The sequence below is a fragment of the Tyto alba genome, unplaced genomic scaffold, assembly GCF_018691265.1.
Source record: "Tyto alba isolate M040663 unplaced genomic scaffold, T.alba_DEE_v4.0 Super-Scaffold_19, whole genome shotgun sequence".
In the NCBI taxonomy this organism is placed as follows: domain Eukaryota; kingdom Metazoa; phylum Chordata; class Aves; order Strigiformes; family Tytonidae; genus Tyto; species Tyto alba.
In genome coordinates this window covers 4,178,114-4,200,696 of record NW_024881281.1, presented here as the reverse complement: position 1 = coordinate 4,200,696, position 22,583 = coordinate 4,178,114, and the positions used below count along the sequence as shown (strand labels likewise).

General features: G+C 41.0%; 2 protein-coding genes and 1 non-coding gene across 8 annotated transcripts in view; 1 reads left to right on the top strand and 2 right to left on the bottom strand.

Moving 5' to 3' along the window:
* Window positions 1–1,700, bottom strand: part of TEX14 (testis expressed 14, intercellular bridge forming factor) — a 32,693-nt gene extending 30,993 nt beyond the window's left edge. The window contains exon 1 of the mRNA XM_033004714.2: window positions 1,565–1,700. Within this exon, the coding sequence (XP_032860605.2) occupies window positions 1,565–1,700 (136 nt within the window). The remainder of the gene's footprint in view (window positions 1–1,564) is intronic.
* On the bottom strand, window positions 593–804 carry LOC116964669. Its single transcript, XR_004408877.1, has one exon. It is a non-coding gene; the product is annotated as a small nucleolar RNA U3 (small nucleolar RNA).
* Window positions 1,701–2,238: 538 nt separating the features above from the next.
* RAD51C (RAD51 paralog C) lies at window positions 2,239–20,824 on the top strand. 6 transcript variants are annotated; one of them, XM_033004715.2, is made up of 9 exons: window positions 2,239–2,403; window positions 3,510–3,768; window positions 4,027–4,193; window positions 5,159–5,292; window positions 8,029–8,160; window positions 10,461–10,527; window positions 14,136–14,196; window positions 16,791–16,851; window positions 20,502–20,824. In XM_033004715.2, the coding sequence occupies exons 1-9, from the start codon at window positions 2,286–2,288 to the stop codon at window positions 20,601–20,603; spliced, it is 1,101 nt and encodes a 366-aa protein (XP_032860606.2). In that variant the 5' UTR covers window positions 2,239–2,285; the 3' UTR covers window positions 20,604–20,824. The 6 variants fall into 6 exon arrangements, 5 of the variants coding, with proteins under 5 accessions (XP_032860606.2, XP_042647327.1, XP_032860608.2 ...); XM_042791393.1 differs by having other exon boundaries at window positions 16,791–16,903; window positions 20,502–20,560; XM_033004716.2 differs by lacking the exon at window positions 2,239–2,403 and adding an exon at window positions 2,413–2,628.
* The last annotated feature ends 1,759 nt before the right edge of the window (window positions 20,825–22,583 follow it).

The window sequence follows — 22,583 nt, the reverse complement described above, 5'->3', positions numbered from 1 at the left end:
AGACCCCCGACAACCACCTGAAGGCTCTAACAGACATGCGCAAGAGATGTTAACATAGGCTAATGAGTTCCTGAAAATGTTGTATGATAAAAATGCAATGAATATGTATCATTAAGGTAGTATAAATGCTTGTTGATTTTGTTTTCACACACACATATTAGGAGGAGCTATCCCATGTGTGTCCAGTACTGTCATAAAGAATGCCTGCTTTCTAAAACTCCAAAATTGAGTCTTAGAGAGTGAATTAATTATCACTTTCTGGTAACATCTGCACAACAGACAGCTCGAGAACACCTTCTTCTGGCTTGCACACCCAGCTACTAACAACCGTTCACAGCATTTCTTCTCACTGAACAACTAACTTCATTCCCTCAGATATTGAAGCTTAAACCTGCCCTGCCCGTGGAAGGCCGCAAAGCCGCTGCTACCAAAAAGCCACCGCGGGGATCGGGACGCAAGGGCAGCCCAGGGTCCTCCCACTGGGAACTATTCGCTCGCAGGAAACCACCCCCGGCAAAAAACAATAGTTTCCCCCCCACAAAAACAACCTCTATTTTTAAAACTTTAGAATAAAAAAAAAGAAGGGCCACAAACCACTCAGCCCGTGCTCTCTCCCTCCCGAACCCCACAGGGGGCCGGGAACGGTCATCGATGGCGGGCGGCTCCTGCACCAGCAGCACCGCCCGCCCGCCTCGCGCTCAGGAGACAGCACCACGCTCCTCCTCGTGGCTTGTGACGCCGATCAGGGACGATCACTCTCCTCTAGTGACCAACTACAGAAATGATCCCTGAAAGTATAGTCCTAACCAACACACCCCCGACAACGCCGCCCCACCGCCGCGCACCCACCCCCAGCACACGAACACCCACCCGCACCCACCCCCTACCACAACCCAACAACACCCCCCCGCGCTCCCCTCGCCGCGGAACCGCGCACCGCCGCCCACTCTCCCGCACCGCCGCCCACGGCACGGCCGCGCGGGGACACACCGGGGACACGCCTCTTCATTTGCATTTTCAACAGCCGGCGCCCAATCGGACGCGCCGCTCTCAGCCAGCCCCCGCGCGGCCCCGCCCCCCGCACGCACCGCCCCCCGCGGCCGCCCCGCCCCGACAGCGGATGCTGCTGAGGGCCTTGGCAGCCCAGCCGAAACAGAACTGCTTTAAATATTAGCTTTCATTTACAAAAGTCCCTGTTCCCATGTAGTTAAAAATCTAAGTGCCAAAAGTAGCCAGTATCTATACTATACCTTAAGCATTTTGCGATTAGAAGTTAAAATCCCATTTAAAGAGTATATTCCTAAAGCAGAATCAGTTTTACCTCATTTCCTCATGACCACCTTACAGCTAAAAGCTTCGTTTTCTTCACAATTTATTTTCATATCGTCTTCCAAATGCTATAAGTACTACCATTTACCAGAAAATGCCAACTGTAATACATTTTGCAAACATTTCACTCACAAAACTGAATTGTACACACAGCATCCTATTTTCCACCACAAATATAAGCATTCACAAAAACGTCAAACTTTTCTGCCAGCACCTGTCTAAACTTAGCTTTTACCTTTTTTCAGAAGCTTCTTCACTTTCACATAGTTTCCTTGCCTGACATACTCATGCAGCTGAGCTTCCAGGGAGTCACCTTTTATACTTCCAAGCTGGACCGGGCAGGGAATTGGAAGAGGGAGAGAATGAGCCATCTTCTTTCCTCAACAAAGCTAGGAAAAGGCATGGAACTAACGAAGCTGCAAAACGCCACAGCTCAGAGAGCTTTTTGACTTCAAAACCTTCAGTAGCTGAGACAGTCAGTTATGGCTGCTTTTTTTCCAGATGAACCCCAAGATGGCGGGTAGAAGCAATTTAACCTAACTGTGCTGTCTGAGGAAAGGCCTGCCCGTGAGACAAGCTGAAGAGGGACTGTCCGTGGGCCAAGCCTGCCCAAGGAGGAAAAGGGAAAGGTGGCAATGAGGGGATGACAAAAAAAAACCCTAAAGCCTGTCAGGTGCGCAGGTAAAGCCAGCCCCGTTCCTGGGGCTCGGCTGCTCAGGCTCCGCAGCCCTTTGGGGCGTTTTTGTCCCCTTTTTCTGCAACTTCAGAGCCGTCACTCCGGCCGCGAGCCGCGCATCCCTCACCGCCGCCTCACCCAACGCCCGCCGCACGCGCGGCCGCCGCCTCCCGCCTCCCGCCTCCGCCCGCTGCGCATGCGCGGCCGCCGCCGCCTGCCCCTTCCCGCCTCGACTCGGGGGCGGGGCCTGTCGCGCCGTGTCGCGGCCTGTCGCGGCGGGATGCAGCGGGACGTGGGCGGCCTCCCGCTGGCCCCCGCGTTGCGGGCCAGGCTGGTCGCCGCCGGCTTCCAGACGGCGCAGGAGCTGCTGGAGACCGGCCCCTGCGAGCTGAGCAAAGGTACCGGCGGGGGGGGACGGGCTGCTCCCCGCCGGCCGCGGCGTCCCCGTTCCCCGCAGCCCTTCCCTGGCCGGTTCCCTTCCGCCAGACTTCCGTAGTGGCTTGTTAGCGAGGGTGGGGTTTGAGGAGGGTTTCGCTTGTTTAAGTGGTGGGTGCATATGAAAGGGATTAGGCAGATAAGTGATGAAGTGGGAGCTCCCCTGAGAAATGTCACGGAGACCTCAGGTGAGTCTAGAGAAATGGGCAAAGGAAATATTTACTGACTTTCATATGTGCATAAGTAAAAAAAAAAAAAAAAAAAAAAAAAAAAAAGAGTACTGACATAAAAGAACCTTCATACACTCAGTGATAGTTGTCAGTAGGATACAGAAAAACTCAGATGATTCTCTCATTCCTCTTCTTTCCCCAACTGTACATGCTTTAAACAAAACTAACTTCTATGAAGTCAGAAAGTTGCCTTTTTTGAGACACTAAAATAGGATTTGTGCAGCCACTGTAAGAAGTGTATCGTTATTTTGATTATCGGTAGTTTTATTATCTATGATAAAATGTGGTAATAGTTTTGCCTTGAAGATCAAAGCTGGATCCTGACAGGTATGTGTGTACAGACAGACACACAGAGATATCTGCAGGTGTCTCATGTCTGTTACTCAGTCTGTGTTTCAAATCTAGAAGTGATGCATAAGGTGCTCTGCCCTGCAGTACCCTGAGAATTCAGAGTGAGATCAGTAGGTGTCACTGTCACTTACTAGTCTGCAACCTGACTGCTTTTTCAGGACCTTATTTGCTTCAAATGAAATTAATGTGATAGCTCATTCAGTGCAGAATAGGTGAGTTGCTCATCTATTTTTTTATTTGCAGATAGCTTACTGTCACCTGGATTCTGAACACAGGCCATCATTGCTCTGAGTTCTTGTGAAAATCACATCACTAGCTCCAGAGATGTTGGCAAGATGGGTGTATCATTATGCTAAAAGGATTCATATTTTTGTGTTACCCAAAAGAATGCTCAGGTTCTGTCAAACAAGCTGAATTATCTCTTCACACTTCAAATAAATTGCTGTTTATAAAAATAAGGTAGTGTTTCATGTTTTTGACTTTTCTAGAAATTGGAATCTCCAAAGAAGAGGCGCTGGAAGCATTGCAGGTTGTGAGGCAGGAATGTCACAGGGATGCAGCAAAGACAGCTGGGGGATCAGGTGCCACCAGAAAGTGCACAGCACTGGAACTTCTGGAAGAAGAACAAGCCCAGGGCTTCATCATCACCTTTTGTTCAGCACTAGACAATATTCTGGGAGGTGGTGTGCAACTAACAAAAATCACTGAGATCTGTGGAGCGCCTGGTGTTGGGAAAACACAGCTATGGTATTTTATTTTTAGACTACTTTTGTACAACTGAGAATCACTTTTCTTCGTTTAGTTTAACTGTGCAGAGAGTTAATTTTTCTTCTTGTGATGGCTGCAATCTCTGATCCTTCTACAGCATTATAAATATAATCATGATAATGGCTGCACTGCTTCCTGTTCCATGTCTTCCTCAGCAAAAATGTCACTTTAGGAGTGATTTGGGAGGGGAGAGCTTTGTGATGTAAATATTTCTCTTTTTTCTGTTTCCCATGGCAGTATGCAGTTGGCAGTAGACGTACAGATCCCGGAATGCTTTGGGGGCGTAGCTGGAGAAGCCGTGTTCATTGATACCGAAGGAAGTTTTATGGTAGACAGAGTAGCAGAGATTGCAACTGCCTGTGTGCAGCATTGCCAGCTTATTGCCGAAGCTCATCAAGAAGAAGGTACACTGCTAAATTGTTTCTTTCTGCCTAGTAGGCTAGGATCTGAGTGTCTTGGAGGCTGCAGTTTTACAGTTTGGGGCTTTCAGCAGCAGTGCTGGCTTAAGGAGTTCTGGCTGCCAGCCTTTTTATTTCCACTTGTATGTATCATACCCTGAACTGCATGTAGAAGTGGAGCCATGCTGCAGGATGAGCTCATCTACTTTAAGAAAAATTCTTTTTTCACATGAAGATTTGTGGGGTTTTTGGCTTTTTTTTTTTTTTTCCCCTCTTTAGCACTTTAATGATTGAATTTACAGCAAAACCCAAACACAATTTTGTCAGCAAAATTGAGGGATAATGCGCTGCACCGCAGCTGGGGAAAGAGAAGAGGAATAACAGACTTTCTCGAGGAAATGTTGCTGCTGAAGCCCTGTATTGTAAAACTGTAGTTGGAATTCAGCTCCTTCATAAGGTAAATATAGCCAGGTTGCATTTAATGAAGAGCTTTATTCTGTAAGTCATCAGTGTGTTGGGGATACTGACACAACTTTTATGTTACTCTTAGAATATTTTATGCAGCAAACTTCTGTTTGAACAGAGGAAAAAGGACAGCATATTAAATGAGCTACTACCTGTACATTAAACAATGGATGATTAATAGTCACTGTTCTCTAATGGTGTTCTGGCTTGGAAATGATTTACTGGAAAAGTTGTTTATTCAGAAATAAATTTTTCACTTTTGGAGAGCTCCCTTGGAGGCTCCGATGTATCTGTGTGCAAATGCTGAGATAGCATCTGCTCACCTCCTTCTTGACTTTCAAGCCAGATGGAAGGTATGTTTCCTGCACTCTTTACCTTGACTGTTTCTGTTTCTGGGGGTTTTGCTGTTGCTATATGTGGAAGGCATAGTTTGGTAGAATGATGAAAGTAACAGTATACTAGTACAGACTTCTGACTCATTTACGCATCTATTTATTTGTCCTCAGATCATCTGAAAGCTTTGGAGACTTTCTCTCTTGAAAGTATCCTTTCTCATATATATTACTTCCGTTGCTGTGACTACATAGAGCTTCTTGCACAGGTCTACCTCCTCCCAGACTTTCTTTCAGAGCATTCAAAGGTAAGGGTTATTGCAGACTTATCAGAAGATAACACTCTTCTTCACACTAAAGATTTTCAGGGATGTTCATCTGTTTTCAGGATGTTCATCTGTTATAGTAAGAGTAACGTGAGTAACACCTTGATACCTCATCAGCTTGGCAGTAATATATTGGCTGATGCCAGAGTACAAATGTAAAGCTTGCTTGCTTGTTTGCTTTTTCATTCCCATCCCAATTACTCTTGAGAGTAATTTGCTTCTGCTACCACTGCTGCCATCATCCTGAATCTCCCCTTTGAGGCAAGGATACTGGATCTATGTTGCCACATGTTGTTACATTTCTATGAGCACTGAGCTATGAATCAGCACAAAACTGCTTTACAAAAGAGTCTCTGAGCCAGGTGTGCATGTGATGACCATGGCATAGGGGGATCAGAAAGGCTTAGTGCCATTTTTTTTCTCCTAGAAGATCACTGAGGACCAGAAGCATCCTGCACTATCTTGGCATCCAGAAAGTGACTCTTTTCCATCTTTCCAACACATCCTCTGTTGCTAGAAGCAGCCAGAACCTGCAGCTTGACTCCTGGGTGGACTACAGCCAGAAAGTTTCCTAGTACCCAGTGCCTTAGTGAAATGCTATTGTAAGGCAAATTTTTGCCACCTCCCTTCCAGATTTCTAGATCCTGAACAGCAGATCACTCACTAACAGGATTTGGGAAAGGTGACTTGTGCCTCATTCTAACAGAGCACAAATCAATGTTGTTTAGTTAGATTGTCTTTTGCATATCACTTCAATTTTTGGAAGCTGTTGTGTTCTTGAAAGCGCAGATGGGAGTCTTACTTTTGCTTAGTGTAGTCTGGTATTTCCCTTTCTCTGCCAGGTACTAACGGTGCCCTGTTGTGTTTGCTCTTGTGGAAAGTACATGGCTTCATTAGCACAGTTACATTGGGCTGCAGTTCTCTGGTACCATCTGTGCTGATTATCTGTGCTTGGCCTGGAGCCTGAAATACTGAAGGTTGCAGGAGAACCATAAGACCTTCTGGTGATTCCTTGGACAGGCTGTAAGTGTCTTGACAGATTGCTCATCACAGTCCAGCTCTCATTAAAATTAGTCTCATCCCTCGGTGCAGACCTGGAGCTGAGACTGGGACAACAGGAACCCTCCAAGTTTTAGGGTTTCTTTTTTTTAGAGAGAGAGAGCGTTGTAGAGAGTGTAATTTGGAAATATGCGTTAGTTTGAGATCTTGTTAATAACATGAAAAAGACTACACTAGAAAATATTCTTGTCATAATACGCCTAATTCTTTAAGGTCTAGTAGAGACAAACTGACATGGAGAAGGCATGTGTTACCAAGTTTTTTCTGTATAGCCTAGTTTTGAATAATTTAAATCTACTTGTTTGTTATTTTATAAGATGTGCAACTGGGAGAAAACAAAGTAAATTGCATCCTACCTGGACATATTAATCTGATAGGCAAGTTGTATATTTATATATACATTCTTTTCTAGCATGAGTCATGTTTATACCATTAAATTGATTGTTCTTAAAGTCAGAAAATTATGCATGAGGAAGATGTACAGGTTTATAGAAAAGAATTTGTAGGAAAGAGGAAAAATGAGAAAACAGAGTAATATCTTCTTTTAATTTTAACTATTTAATCTTCTTTTTCAAATTACGATTTATTTTTTTTTCTGTTAGAGGCCCAGGGCCATTTCAGAGAGTGATGTTTGCTGCAGGCTTGGATGTTCCAGTCACAAAGCAACTTCCCAATAAGGAGTTATAAATCAATAACACAGAAAATTCGTTTTCTTGTGTTGTTTCCAATTTGTTATTTTGTGCATTAATGCAAGAACTTGTAGATACCTAGGATTTGAGTGACATCTGAACATGCAGACACTGTAAGACTATCCATCTCCCTTCTGTATTTCAGACAAACTTGGGTCATCAAAACAGCTGCAACAAATGAAGTTAGAATAAATCAAAATCCCAGACTAATGTTTATATAGTGTCTTGAGGGTGACGAGACAGAAGCAGCATTGTGCTGTATCTTCAGCCACAAAAGAAATAATTCAGCAAACCAAACATCTTCAGGCTCTATTGCATAGTGTCTGGAATATCTTTAAGCATTTGTTAAGATCTGTATTTCTACGATAACTCATCTGATTCTAAGGGTCATATCAGTGATCTGTCTTAACAGGGGCTACAGACAGCATGTATTCTAATTTTGGTTTGGATTTAATTTTTGAGGGAGAAGATGAAATAAATTAGTGTTTGTGGAGAGATGATTGAAGTACAATTTTGATGTTTAATGATATTTTTTTCTTCAGCTTCTCTTCTGCAAGGCTTTAAGTCCAGCTTTGTTATTTTGCATTCTGTACCAGGTGCCACAGAGATAAGTCATGCAAGCTCTGAAACTGGAAACAGTGAGAAGGGAGGCTCTGCACTGAGTTAACTAATGGGAGAGCTTAGTGCAGCATTTTGTTTAAACTAGTGCAGCTATGGTCTGAGCTAGCATCCTGCACTTAGCAAGTGTACTAGTGTGTTTGGAGCTTGAGGCCCTTTACCCTGTGCTCTTGTGAGGTGCTGATTGTCTCCAATATAGAGAAAGAGACAGTAGGTGTGATGCTGTCATGCACATCTGAGTATGAATAAAAAAGATTGTCGTCACCCTGTGCACTTAAAAAGAGGTCTTGTTGCTTTTTGTCATTTGTTTGTAGGGCTGTAATGATAGTTTTTCCCTTTCTTCTGCATTTAGGTCCGACTGGTGGTAGTTGATGGAATTGCATTTCCTTTTCGCCATGACTTTGAGGACCTCTCACTTCGAACAAGGCTTTTGAATGGTCTGGCACAACAGCTGATCATCATAGCAAATGATCACAAATCAGCGGTAAGTCTGGGGCAGGTTTAAATCACAAAAGATGATACTTTGGAGAACATTACAAAGAATTAAGCAAACGTGATTTGTGATTGTCTATAAATAGCAAACTAAAACTGCAAGAATGTCCCTTACATCTGTGTTTGCCAGTTTGGCTAGTAAATATAGATGGAACCCACAGGCAAAACTGTTCGGGTGGAAAATTCCTAGACTTGCCAAAATAAGTAAAATTTGCATTAAAAGCAACCTGTGGATCTTAATTAAATAGTAGCATATCAATTTGTCATGCTGTTTCACATCATCTTCTTTAATGATTTAATTGGACAAGGGATACTCCTTTGGTGACTTCTACCTACAAAGCGGATGCATTAAAACACATCAGAGTATTTAGCAGTTCCAACGTAAATTTCCACTCTTTATTTAGAAATAAACTAAAGTCTTAGCAGTGGAACTGTTCTTAGGGAGGAAAACCACTTTATCTGCTAGTTTGGCTTGCTCTTCTGGCATCCATGGAAACCCATAGCTTCCTTCCCGGGCATTGTTTCTACATCATTTACGCCAGTATGGAGGCCAGCAAATCTGCAGCCTCGTAGCCAGCAGATGGCACTCAGAAGCTACATCTGTTCCAGAAGTTGTTTTGGCAAGTCTTTGACAGCACAGAAAAGCATTGTTCAGGAATTGAAGCTTATGCAGGCTCAAAATGGTGCTTGTGCCTGTAACTGTTTCCAGGTGACTTGCAACCTTGTCACCCACAACCCTCTTGTGCAATTGGCTTTTGTTCCTAACTGCTAAAAATAAGCTTCCCCTTGTGCTTCCTCTGATAGCTGCAGGAAGGGAAAGAGCACAGCAATGCATTCCGCCTGGGTTAGGCAATTGGGCTTGCTGCTGAAGGTGTTACCTTCTCTCTTGCCCCAACCTGAATTATGAAGCTTCTTCTTGCTGGTGTGGGTACCAGGGGAGACAAATGTTATGATACTGCTGGATTTGCACGGCCTCCAGTTTAGTGAGTGCTTTCACTTATAAATTGGGTACCTGGTGACCTTGAACGAGAGCAGTTGTCATTGTACAGTCTTTTTTCCTTTGGTCAAGGGAAACATATATAACATTTCTATTGGACAAGTGAGCAGTTTAGTATAAACGCTTGCTAAATAAGCACTTGCTAAAGAAGTGACCAGTCACAGAACTTCAGCAATGATTTAGCTCAGGGTGGCCCTCTTGTTAGTTTCTGAGTTAGTTCCAGGTAGCTTGCAAGCAGTCTAAATTCAGCTTGCATGCCAGAGATTGCGTGTCAGGCAGCAAAGCCGGGCAGTCTGAATGCTCTAATATGGTAGGAAGTAAGTTCCTTTAGTTTCGGTGGGTTGTTCTAGGATGCCCAGACCAGCCCTTCTCCAGCAGTGATATGGGGAGCCTATTTGGGGCTGTTATAATCCATATATGATGAATTACTTCTCTGAAATAAGCGATATATGCCTTGGGGCTTTCAGCTATGTAAATGCTTTGGTGTGTGCTCCATGTGCTCAGTGGAATTGCTTGCTCTAGCACACTTTTCTAACTGTTCAAGAATCATACTAGCATGTCAAACAATGAAAACCCATAGGGTTTAAGATAGGTACAATTTTTTATTTTTCATTTTTAATGAACTTTGCAATTAATATTCCTGGCTCTTTTCTGTCTCACCCACCCCCACTTCTACCAGGGATCTAACCTAGACTGTCTGTGAACCTCCTACGAGTGATTCGTACTGCGAAAACACTCCCCCGCTCTGTCTGTTCACTTTCATTCTGCTTTGTATTGTACCCACTTGCGCATTTTTAGACTACAAGGTGCAGAAATTTTGTTAATCACTAGGCTTATGCATGTTTTGAGCAGCACCACCAAGTTCATTTATGCCACAGTGACTGAAATCTATCTCTTTATAGAGGGCTAGTACAAGTCATGTGCATCTAAATACAGATCCAAACAGTATTTAGTACAGATACGGTGGAACATACAAGTTATGTAGAGTTTGCATTCCTTGGGAAGGGAGAAATTTAGGTTTCTTCAAAGACTTGAATGAAAGAAATCTACCTTCCATGTAAACTGAAAATATATTTTACAGGGTTCTCTTATTTTGTTTTGGCTATTGAGAAAAGGTGAGGCACCTTTACAGTGTCTTCTTGTTAACACAGAAGCTTCATCACAGTTGGCAAGAGTTTTGACTGAGTAACTAGTTTATTGGTAAAAGTTTTTTGAAAAATCCCTCTCTTTCCTCCCACCAGTCTGCTTCTTTTCTGGAGATTCTGTTGTTTGTTTGCTTCTGTTTCCTCTTTTAGGTAGTTCTGACAAACCAAATGACAACAAGGTTTGGACAAAGCCAGTCCACATTGGTACCTGCTTTAGGTAGGTGTTTAGCTTGTGAGCTGAAAACTGAGTTAATCTTCAAATATATGACTTCCTTTCTGTTGGCACTGTATACGATGAAAATGAAATTGTCTACTGAATTTCTTCAGTGTAGCTGAATCCATGGTGAAAATATTAGACCCATATGGAAAAGCTAGCATTGTGGAACTCTACAGCAATGCTTATCTATGGCAGCATTGTGATGATAATTAGCAACTATCAAATTTTATTCTAAATTCAAACATGGGGTGTAGATTAGAATCTTGGTTAGATTTTTGATAAGGGATTACAGATATTTTTTGAAGTCATGACATTTTCAGATTGCAGAAACTCACAGATTGAGAGTATTGCTTGATTTATATATTTTTTTTCCCTTTTAAACCAAAATTTTTAATACTAAGCTTGATATTAGATCTATTAGTGTTCCTTAAGATGACTGAATCACCCTTTATGGGGAAGCACTAGGTACTAAGAGCTCTCTGAATAACTAGGTTTTCAGACATGCAGGTAATGTATTGCAGCCTTCCCCTGAGGATCTTGGGCTGTGGGGTTACCTCTATTCCAGCTGCAGCTGTGCCAGCTAAGGAGGCCAGTACCTCTGCTGGAGGTCACTGCCACATCCTATATGCTGGCTGAGCTGTTTATGTGATCGTCTCCTAATCCATTTCTGCCAAAAGTGGGCCAGGTAAGATCAAGATATTTAAGTAATAAGTAAACCTCTGATAAATCAGGTAATTTAGACTGAAATTGGCTAGTGAATGATCATGCAAAAAATGTAGAGGTGGACCTGGGGGCAGTAAACCTCTAGCAGGAATGTGGTGATGAACAGGTTACAGTGCTAACAGAAGAACACAGCTTCATGGTTGCACACCTCAAACTTTGCTGCAATTTCCTAAATTCCCTGAGAATCATTCACGGCCTCTCCAAAACACTTTAGATTGTTTATTTTGCTATTACACTTGAACACATTCCATTAGTTATTTGCAAAGGCGGTTCATATTTGCTGCATAGCTGGAACTCTTTACCCATTGCTCTCTGCAGTTACAAGGTAGAGGGAAGTTCTGTGTTGGATCCTCAACCACAGCCTGCCCTTAGTGAGTTTAAGTGTTTTTTACAGGCTGCTCCATTTTGCCCTGTCATGAGCAGAGTACCGTATACAGACTTTTGCTGCGGTCACAAGGGAAAAACAGAACAGTTCTTCTGAAGTAGAGGTTTTGACAAATTAGGAAGAAGCTCAGCGTTTAAATCTTATTTCAGGTTGTAGCTCTGTATTATTTTATGATGCACTTAAAGGGCACAAATTCTCTGTCCACAGCTTCAATTTATGTGAACTAAGTAATGATTCCCTTGTTCTGGAGGGGAGGCAGAAGAAGGGGACAGTACAAAGGCAAAGGTGTTCTCAGTGTCTGTACAGGCATTGAACTGTTTGGCACAGATGCGAGATAAAATGAACAAATACAGACCATCTCCTTTGAGAATGTGAAGAATGTGGAATTCTGAGCTGTGCATGCAGATAAAGACCCAGCTTCCAGTATCTGACCCTTTTTGTTGTTTTTGCCTCTTGCTCTCTGATGTATTATTTTTGGCAGCCTTTCTGGCTACAAACTCAATTAAAGCTAATAGATTCTGTCTTTTTTCAATAGCCAGTGTTGTTCGAGAGCTCTTGTGTTTATTGATTTATGGGGACAGTAAAGAATGTGAAGACATTCAGAGTAGGTTGTAATTCAAAGATATTGTGCATTGTCTTGTGCATATTATCTTTTACAAACATTTAATTTGACGTAAAATCATATTGACCATAAACTGATTGTGACTTTCACCAGAATACGTGTGTAACCACAAAGTATTGTTAAACTGAGTAGTGTGTACTCTTGCAAAAATGAAACTTTGTACCAGTTGGTAAAATATTTAAGCGAAGAGATATTCCCCTCATCCTAAACATCAATATTTCAAGTTGAGCATTTCAGAATGGTACAAAGCTGTTTTAATTTCGACATGAATTTATTCCATAGACTTGGTGTAAGTACTGAGCTTGTGGATTACAAGGTAGTTTTTATGACCCACTCTGAAGGAATGCTATTTCAACAGTCTCCTTCTAAAGGCTAAAGAACCTCCTACTCCTCCATGCTTGGTTGTAGCCAAAGAAAGTATTGAGGGAGGGGTCAGCAGCAAAACCTCAAGTAAAATCAATCCTATTGCCTTCCCTAAATAGATTTTTTTCCCCATTGATTGGTAAGCCGTAGAAACAGCCTTTTCTAAGATTTCACAAGAGCATTAATCTCTAAACTCTTATTCAGCTTCCTAGCAGAAGGGAAGTTCTTAATTATGAGGGGAAAAAAAAAAAAAAAAAAGCACAGATGCTGCAAGGTATTAAGCCAAGAGCTTTATGAAGGGGACAGCTTTCTTTCTCACTAGTGATAGCTAAGCTGGGTGTTCCTAGACATTTCTACTGGATATATTTAGAAAGGAGGTCAAATATTAATCTACAGCCAGTTTAACTCAGAAATATCTAATTTTACAGTAGCATTTTTCTCTCATATTCGATACAGTTAGAAATATTCTGGTGTGGAATTTGTACCCATTGTAAAATGTGTTTTGATCTCTGAGTTGGAACTGTGTCTGATGGCCAAAAACTTTAATCTCAACTTAGATATAGTGGAGCAAGGTCTGGCAAGATGCCTAGAGGGTCTAGGTCTTCATTACAGTTGAATCATTTGTTTCCTTCTCTGTGCTATAGTGAATACCAGAGCACATGGGGCATGGGGGGCTGGTGACATGATGGAGACTGACAAGCGATTCAGAAGTTACAGGGCTTTGTGTGGGTGAATAGAAGAGGCTTGCGGCACTTAACCAGAATGGCTGTTTTAAAATGCAATCCATCTTTGGGCTACTGACTGTCTTCCCAGGGTGAACGGAGGAAAACACCCAATAAAACTGTCTATAAATTGAATGAGCTTGTGGTCAGGTGTGAACTGAAACAGTAGGACTGTCCCCTGAAATAGGATAACAGTCCAAACCTCCTTCTCTCTCTCTTCTCCATGCCCCCCCCCACCTCCCAGCCCCTTGCTTTTGGTTGTGTTCTTTTGCATTTTGCTGTCAGAAGCAGAAGACTGCTTCAGGGGCCCTTAATACTTTAATAATCATTGACTTTCTCCCAAAGCTTGTATCCCAAAGGGAGTGATGTTTGCTCATAATTATGCCTGAGAGACAGAATATCACAGTTTTGAAGTAGGATTTAGACATACTCACCAGACTTTAGTAGTAATTAGAAAAATCTTTATTCGTGTTGCCTTTGTTTTCAAGATTTGTCTAGTACCTGTCCTTTATTAGGTATAGATATAATCTTTCTACAAACATGGAAGTATTGCATCAAGCTTTCTATAAAACGCACTGTGAGTACAGAGGTTATTCCTTGTCTCAGTATATTTGATAAACTAGTTGTAAAATCCTTGCACATATGAAGATGATGTGATTCATTACTGCAAGAAAGGTGTGTATGTTTTAATCAGCGTTTTTTTTTGAAGACTGGTCTAATTTCAGTTTGGTTTACTGATAATGCTGCTGTTATAGGAGATAAATAAAATGACCTGTCATTTTGTGTCACCCAGGAGAAAGCTGGGGACATGCTGCTACTGTCCGTTTAATTTTTCACTGGGACAACAGTCAGAGGTAAGTGAAAATGTAGGACAGTAAGTTACATAATAATACTGACAAATGGGATATTTGAGAATCCTTTTCAGACTGGCCCTAGTAGCCAGGCAGGGATTTGAATTTGACTTTTGGCCTTGGCCTGCCATGTCCCAGGCTACTGAGGCCCAAGAACTTTCTAGCTCAGCCTAAGATGGTGTGGGCTGAACAGACACGCTCCTCCTTCTCACCATGGTCAGCTTGCTGCAGTGCTGTACTTTTCTTTCTGACGAGATGCCATGTCTCATCAAAATATAACATCCTAATGGAAGTTGCTCAGACACAACAATTTAGGATCTGGTGGCTAAGCAGAAATATTTTTTTTACTATCTGCATTTTGTAAGCAGGGACTAGAATTTCTTCTCTTCAGTCTTTTAGGCCCCAATCTGTACAAAGATGCCAAAGAAGACTTTCCACCTAGGTAGTGATTCTCAAGACAGACCATAGCCCTGCTGACCCCTGAGCCTCAGTAGCAGCCATTGGACCTTTTGGCTTTTGAATGCAGCAGAATGGTTCTCCAAAACTGGACAGCTGTGCAGATACCAAGTTACAGTGACTGCAGAGAGGTAGAAAGAGAGCTGCATTTACTCCCAGTGCAGAGCTGACCTACAGAGGCTGATTTTAGAAGCCCAAAGGAAAGAGGATGACCCTTCTAAAAACAGTATGAAGATCTGTCTGTTGCAGTGAGGTCTTTTCTAGAAGTTTCCTGGTTCTTCTTTCCACTCTTCACTATACTGCAAGCTCACTTCTCTTTCCTGGTCAGTTAAATTTGTCTTGTATATAGTATCACAATGCAGCAATTTGAGATTAAGCAGCCTTGCTTCAATTCCCTAATCTTCTGCAAACAGCAAACAAAAATGCTACTGGAATGTTGTTGTGAATAGTTTTGCTCGTTAACCTTGAAAGAGAAATGCAGCTCCACACTTTCTTGTGGAGCTTTGCTTTTTAAATTCTAAGTTTGAAGGCAATGCAGAACGATTACAGCAGGCTGTTTAATTTGGAATTAAATTAACATCACTGATTAGTTAACAGCCTTTATAAGACAGTAGTTGCATCAACATAATGATTGCAGAGTGAAGAAAAGTTAATTTTATATATCAAAAATAAAGAGCTTTTTTCTTCTGCAACACAGCTAGGAAGGCTGGGGATACAGGTTGCAGAAAGCAAGCCAAAGATAGACAAACATGTTTTATTTACTGTTCTAAATATGCAGCTAATATGGAGCAGGGCCTGCAGAAGCATAGCAACTCTGATTACAGCTGCCTATCTGTAAAAAGCAGAAATAGCTAGGTTCTGTTGCATGAACTACCTATACCTGATGATCCATCATGGTTTTGTTCTTGGTTTTTATACTAAGCTACTTAGGCACAAAGATGACCATTTGAGAATCCATTTTGCATTTTTTTTTTTTTTTTTTTTTTTTTTTTTTTTGTGCTTTGGCCAAATATGATACCTGTCTCCTTTCTCTCTACTACTGAAAATGTCAGAGTTTAATTATAAGGGTTCTCATTGCTGTGAGGAAAGATCTTGTTAAGTCAGAGGCATGCAGCAGAGCTCTAGCCAAGTGCTTGTAAAAGTATGGCTTCTGCAGCTTCAGATTTAGGCTATTTTGTAAAGTATAACCCACCACTTAAATGTTCTGAGGAATTCCCTGTGTAGCTAATATGAAGTGGCAGTGTTCCTCAGGCTGTAATTACGTTCTCTCTAATAGAATGGCACCTCAGGGAGAAAAAAAAAAACCACAAATAATTAACAGCATCTTTGGCAGGGTGTCTCGATACAGAGAGCAGAACACCTTCTGTACTGGCTTTACGTAAGTGTAAGTTTTGGAAAGGTGGGCATGGTGCAGACTAGCAGCCCTGGGACTGGTTGAAAAATCCTTGCTTTTGAGCTGCTTTGCAATCTTCTATCTATATTACGCAAGCATATTATTGGGCTAGGTGCTGTATAAGCACAAATCAGGATGCATTGCTTAGAGTCTAAATGCACAAAATCAAGCAAGTGTTAGAGGAGAATTACAAGAGAAACGATTTTCTCAAGGTTATGCTGTATGTGAGTGGCAAGGTCAGGCTTAGAAATAGAACATCTCATTCTCATTCTCCATCCACTAGGTTATATTGACATGCTTGTGAAATCTCTAGAAAAAACTACCTAGAAGTATTTGAATTCTTGAGGGTATCTCCCAACTTTGAGAGGTCAATGAAGAAATGATTGCTTAATGGAGTAGGAAAGAGTTGTGCTCAAAACCTTTTTTGTTTGCATTTTAAGAAAGTAGCATTTGGAATTAATTCATAATGAATATTGTTCCAAAAATGTGATCAAATACTGCAATGAAACAAGGCTAATTAATCATTCAGTCTTTTCAGTAGGTCTACATTGTACTTGAGCTGACAGGTCATGTAAGGATGGGAATTTGGCATCCACCGTTTAAATGACCTATATGAAAATACATACATAAGAATTCCTCTGGTCACCTACCCCATGATTGTGGAAAAACTTGGGTCTGCCCATTTGGTTACTTGGAATTTTTATTATTACATTCACTAATTATAATTATCTGGTTTTTGTTTAACCAGGTTGGCAACGTTGTACAAATCACCGAGTCAAAAGGAGTCAACCGTACCCTACCACATTACAGTTAGTATTTCTTTTGGGATGGAGATACAGAGATGGGAGCAAGTTGTTAGCTGTAAAGGAATTTTCAGACACATAGACAAATCTGAGAATGATGTTTGCTTTCTTAGTGTTGCCTTTCAGTTGCCTTTTGAAGGTAACCAGTAATATTGGGATGCCACTAGGTTTATCAATATTTTGCACCCTTCTTTTCTCTTTAGAAAAATGACCCGGCATGTTAGTTCTCCTAAGAGTTAAAACATTTTGATTTCCAGATCAAATTTACAGGCAGCCTGTCCCCATCTGTTCTTGTGCTAGTACTGCTTATTTTATCTGCCCTTGATGTTAACTTTTGGCCTGAGTGCAATTACAGAGAACAGTCATGCACTCTCTGAGCCTTCATTTTGGGAGACTTGAACAAGCCAAGCTGTTTTCTCCCTTGTTGGGTTGTTTCCCGAGTGGCTCTTCTCTGCATCTGTTCCAGCTGAGTTTATCTTTTTAGGACAAGGGTGACCAGAATCATACATGGTACTGCAGAGTTCTCACCAGTGCTTTGTGCCATAGATATTTCCACATCTCTGCTTTAAGTGTACTGCCTGATATAACCTAGGTTGTATTTATCTCTTTCATAGCTCCATCCTACTGGTGACCGTATGACCAGCCAACATATACAGAATTTTCTCTTCTGTCACTATCATATGAGGAGCTTCCAGCTTAGGGCTGGAGTCCTTATTCATGCCTAGCTAAATCCTGTGATTATTTTATTTTGTGGAGTGCTTAGATACATATTAATGAGAATACATACTGTTTAAGCTGTATTTAGGTTTAAAAAAAGCCCAGCACTCGACTCTTATATCTTCAAATGTCAGATACATAGGTACATACCATAACTATTTGCTATGTGTCTTCATGGAAACACGTTGCCATAGCATTTCCTGCAGATACTAACACTGCCATAAGATGAGATCTTCTAACTATTGAACAGAATCAGAAATTTTTTTTACTCCTGAATGTATTCACCTGGACAGAAGAAATACTGCAAATACATAAATTCTTAGTTCCGTAAGGACTGGAAGGGTAGGTGGGACTACATCCCAAGGTTGTTTGGATCATGTGATGTGAGTATGCAGCCCTTTCTCTCCAGCTGACAAACAGATGGATTTTATCTTAGACAGTTTAATTCCCTTTTCCTTTCAGTTTTATATGCATTATAAAACAGCTGTGCTCACTTCTGTGTAAATGCACACAGTCTTGAAATATAGTTGAGAGTGTATCCTAATCAGAGATTAGTTAACCCTTTCAGATTATCCCTGTGTTTTTTCCCTTAATCCCGTTGAGCTGCTTCAGCATATGGTTTCTGTAAGTAAAAAAATGCATTATCCCTGTTCTTTCATGAAATTCAGGACTGATGATAACAGTCTGCTGTTATCATTTCTCATTCCCATCTCCATAGTTAAACTGGAATATGTAAATACGTGTTCAGTGTTTCCAAATCTGATCTAGCACATCTATGTATAACCAGCATACAAAAAAAGATAAAGAAATAAATTCTTCAAGCCTATTCTCAAAAATGATTAGGCTTATGCAAATTAGATACTTTGGTACCATTGACAAACTGACTGTTCAGTGCCTGTAAGATGATGGAGAAGTGTGTAATTTAGTGACCGAGATCTGGGGGGTTTTTCAGCTGTGTCCTTTCCAGCATATTGGCAAGTCGGTCACCACTTTGAGTAAGTGTGGAAGCTGTGGAACACTGAGCAAATGAAATAGTTTCTTTCACAGGCTGATAAGGATTCATTCTTAAATGCAGAGTATAGAAATGTAAATTGATTTATGCATGAGGGAATAAGTAGATGATCCGGTTCACCTAAATTTCCCAGGTAATGTGACCTGATTATTTCATCGTGAAAGATAGAGACCCAGGACCTATCTTCTGGGTAGGAATTGTCAGTATTTCCCTGAACTGTCAAGAGTCTGCCAGACTAGCAAGGAGAATACCACTCCAGTAGTAAAGCCATCTACCTTTGTCAATCCTGATGCTGTCAGTAGATGCCAGAAGACATTAACGAACAATTCGAAATGACCATGGACTATCTGAGCTTTGTAGGTCCTTGGTTCCATTAGCCACATTCTCACCATCTAAAAACCACCAATAAGCTTCACAAATATACACACAATTCCTGCAGTCTGAAGGCGCTATGCCCGGAAGGTACGTGACTTTAACTAAGTGCAAAACTTCCATACTAAGCAGCCTACTTTATCGTGTTCTGGCCTTTATAACTATTGGAATGCTTTTGCTGGGAGTCTAGCATGCTGGATTAAGTGGATTCTTGGCTACAGATCCACCTTTGTGCCTAAGGGAATGGCAGAGATTAGATGCAAGCAGCAATGAAACAGTAAACTTGAAGATTCCCCATTACACTATTTAGAATAACACTCGAGTTGCTTATAATAGCAGAGGGACTGCACAAATTCTGCCCTTGTGGCACCTCTTGCGGGCTGTTCCCTTAAAAGCATAAGCTGTGTGAGGTGAGGCATTGAAATAGGAATACAGAGGTGGGAAACTTCAGCAAAACATTTTGATTGGGTTTTGCTTTGGTTTGGATTGATCTTGGTGTGGGACATACTGGCATTTTAGAAAAATCATGTCTGATAGTAATCTTACCTGCCTTTCACACTGCACCAACCTAAAATGTCAGCTTTCCTGAAAGAAAGCCCACATTGTCTCTCTGTGAGCACTTAGGATCCCCAAAGCAATTTATTTTTCTGATTAACCCCTTTTCCTCTCTAAGTCTGCACTGCAGTGAGAGTCTTTACTAAGCTGTCAGCAGCGCTCCCTGCACAGCATTTGTCTGGAGGTGAGAAGACAGACAGTTGCAGGCTTCACATATCATCTCACTATCTCCATCTGCATTGATGACATGTTTAACTAACTGATTTTCCAGATCTTTCATATTTTAAAATCTTTTAAAATCATTGAATTGTGAGCTAAAGTAACAGAAAATACAAATGGTACTAAGCCAAATAGATCACTTTAAGCTGTCTCCTGAGTAGCAGCATCTAGTTTTCTCTTCTCCATTTAGTGTTTGGCAGTTAAAGGTTCTCATCCTATTGTGTCCCATATATTACCATGCTGGACAGTCCTTGCAGTCTAGAGACTGATTCAGAAATGCTGTTCTCTTACAATGTCTCACTGATGTTTTCAGTTCATTAAGTAGGTACATGAAACAAAAATATCCTAAGTTTTAGAAATTCACAGTTTTGTTTCTGAAAATGACTGAGGCAATTAATCCAGTCTCCTTGCTTCTGTGGGAGCTTGGATAAGGGCTGGAGGATTTGGCTTTTAATTTATTGAAATAGGCAACATAAGTTAATTTCCAGAGAAGCAGTGCTTCATAGCATAGCATAGGGATTATTAGTGGTAAAATTAAAATGATAGCCTGGTTGGTGAAAGTAAAGTATCTTTAAAAAATAAAATAAGGAGACTCAGTTATTAGTTGGCATGTGTGTTGAAAAGCTTGCAGTTCTGACCTTAGCCTGGTCTATAAACGCTCTGTGGCTGCTCATCTAAAATAAATGACAGCATCATACCTTATTCTGATCTTCCCGGAACTAGTTACTCATGCCTTATATCCATAGAAGCGTTACCGCATGATTTTGCTTATATGTTACAGTCTCATGGCTTCCGAGATGTGCAGCCTCCAGCTGTCACTCAAAATGCAGAAGATACTGAAATGAACCCTCGCAAACGGCCACGGAGAGAAGAGGAAAAGTAATAGTGATTCAGAAGTTGAATGTTAAAAAATGTGTGCTACATAGGAGAACAACTGCATACTGATCATGCAACCAGAGGTAGCCTGAGAGACTCTAATTTATAAATTCCTTCTCTGGACATTATTTTAACATTAAGACTGCAATATGCAAATTTATGTCACAGGAAATTCCTTTGTGTATGGCATAATTTTCCTTTTGTAATAAAAATCTATGTTTTCTATAAGAAGAGGCTTCAGGTTTTTGGGGGACGATGGGGAGAATACAACTACTTCTTTTACTCTGGGTAAAAAACCAATGAAACGGAAGCATCTAGTATGGTACATTTAATGACACAGGTCTTGATCACTCGTCTGGTTTTGTGTGTATCTGAATTTTAATGAGGTTTCATGCAGCAGTCTGTTCAGATGCCTCAGACCAGGGCAGAAGGCAGTGGAGCTGCTGCTGGATGTTTTAAGATAAATACATGCCTCAATGCTATGCCAGATGGGGGCATTAGCCCTTACCTGCTGCAAAGTCCTTGATCAAGGACAATCAAAGCACTGTTTTGAACTTCTCATTTATCTTGTAATGGTAACAATAGAGATGAAAGACTAGGTCTGAAGGACAAAAGATTTAATCCAGCATGGTAATTTTATGTTCCTATCTTAGTAAGAATATTTTGCCATCACTCAGGCTTGAACCAAACTGCTGCATAGACTTTAGATTCTGTGTTCTTTTACCAAAGCATTCAGAATGAAGATTCTGTAATCAGGATCTGTTTTGTTTGTGGCTTTAGTAAAGAGGAAATGCAAGCTTCTTAGACACCAGCAATAGATTAGCAGCTCCAGAATCTAAACCAAATGAGAGAAAGAATGTACACTAAAAATACAGCAGGGATTTATCCTCTTTTTATTAAGAGAAAACAAGTCGATAAGATTATTAGAGGAGAAAAAAGGTATTGCAGTGCAAAACAGTAATTACTTCGATTATGAGAAGTGTTTGTCTGTACACATGCACACATATGACCCCTTTCTAGCATAGTGCTTGATAACGTTATAGCGGAGGGAAGTCATGCAGCAGCCTAAATGGAGAATTCAAGTTGTGGGAGTCACTATCTTTAAATCTTTAATTTAGTAACACTAAACTGACTTTGCCATGAAACAAAACTCAGTGCTGAATCTGAGTCACAAAACCCCTCTATTCAAAAAGCTGAAAAAAAAAAAAGTGGCAGGGATTTCGGGATCATTATAGTGTTTAGGTATAAATTACATAATAAAGTATTAAAAGGAAAAGTATTCAACTGCCATGCAGAAAACTGGGCTGTGTCAAAATTTAAGAACTGAGTCAGGGAGAAGCTTTCAAGCAGGAATGACATAGAGGAAGAAAGGCAACGGGATTTGTGACTCAGACAAACATTTCAATGCAGGAGACACAGGCAAACAAAAGGATCCTACCGCATGTGATGTCAGCAAGCAAATGCTCCATTTGGGAATAATAGCTTCCTACGTATTGCAGTGCAAGAGGCGGGGGGAGCTAGCACAATACACATGCCTACGTAGCCACAAGGAAAACCATCCATTAAGAATGTTGTAGCAATATTTTAAGAAGCACTGCTGGTTAATAGTGATAGCTGCTTTCTAACGTGTTTGATATTTATGGAAAAATCAATTTCTCTCAGTTTATTGTGTTCCGCTTTAATATCCTCAACACATTCTTCCATGTGTGAGGAGAATAAGGACATGTCTCCAATATACTATTAATTTCAGCTGACTGTGGTTTTTTATTTTGTTTGTAACATAGAGTAGCATCCAGAAGCCCCAGCTGAGATGCTGATCGTGTTATACCAAGATAAATTGTTTTGTCAGAGTAAATGTTAGATCTTCCAGTATTCCAGGTGTCATCAAAATAAAAAAAAATGTGTAGTTATTGGCTAACAGTGGGAGTTACAAAACATTCAAAGGAAGCATTGGAGGCTCTCTATGCTGAGATTTAATTTTTTTTTT

Coding starts and splice junctions, on each gene's coding strand:
- RAD51C (XM_042791393.1), top strand. CDS start 2,286: ATGCAGCGGGACGTGGGCGGCCTCCCGCTGGCCCCCGCGTTGCGGGCC. Junction 2,404..3,509: donor CCCCTGCGAGCTGAGCAAAG/GTACCGGCGGGG, acceptor TGACTTTTCTAG/AAATTGGAATCTCCAAAGAA. Junction 5,293..8,028: donor TTCTTTCAGAGCATTCAAAG/GTAAGGGTTATT, acceptor TTCTGCATTTAG/GTCCGACTGGTGGTAGTTGA.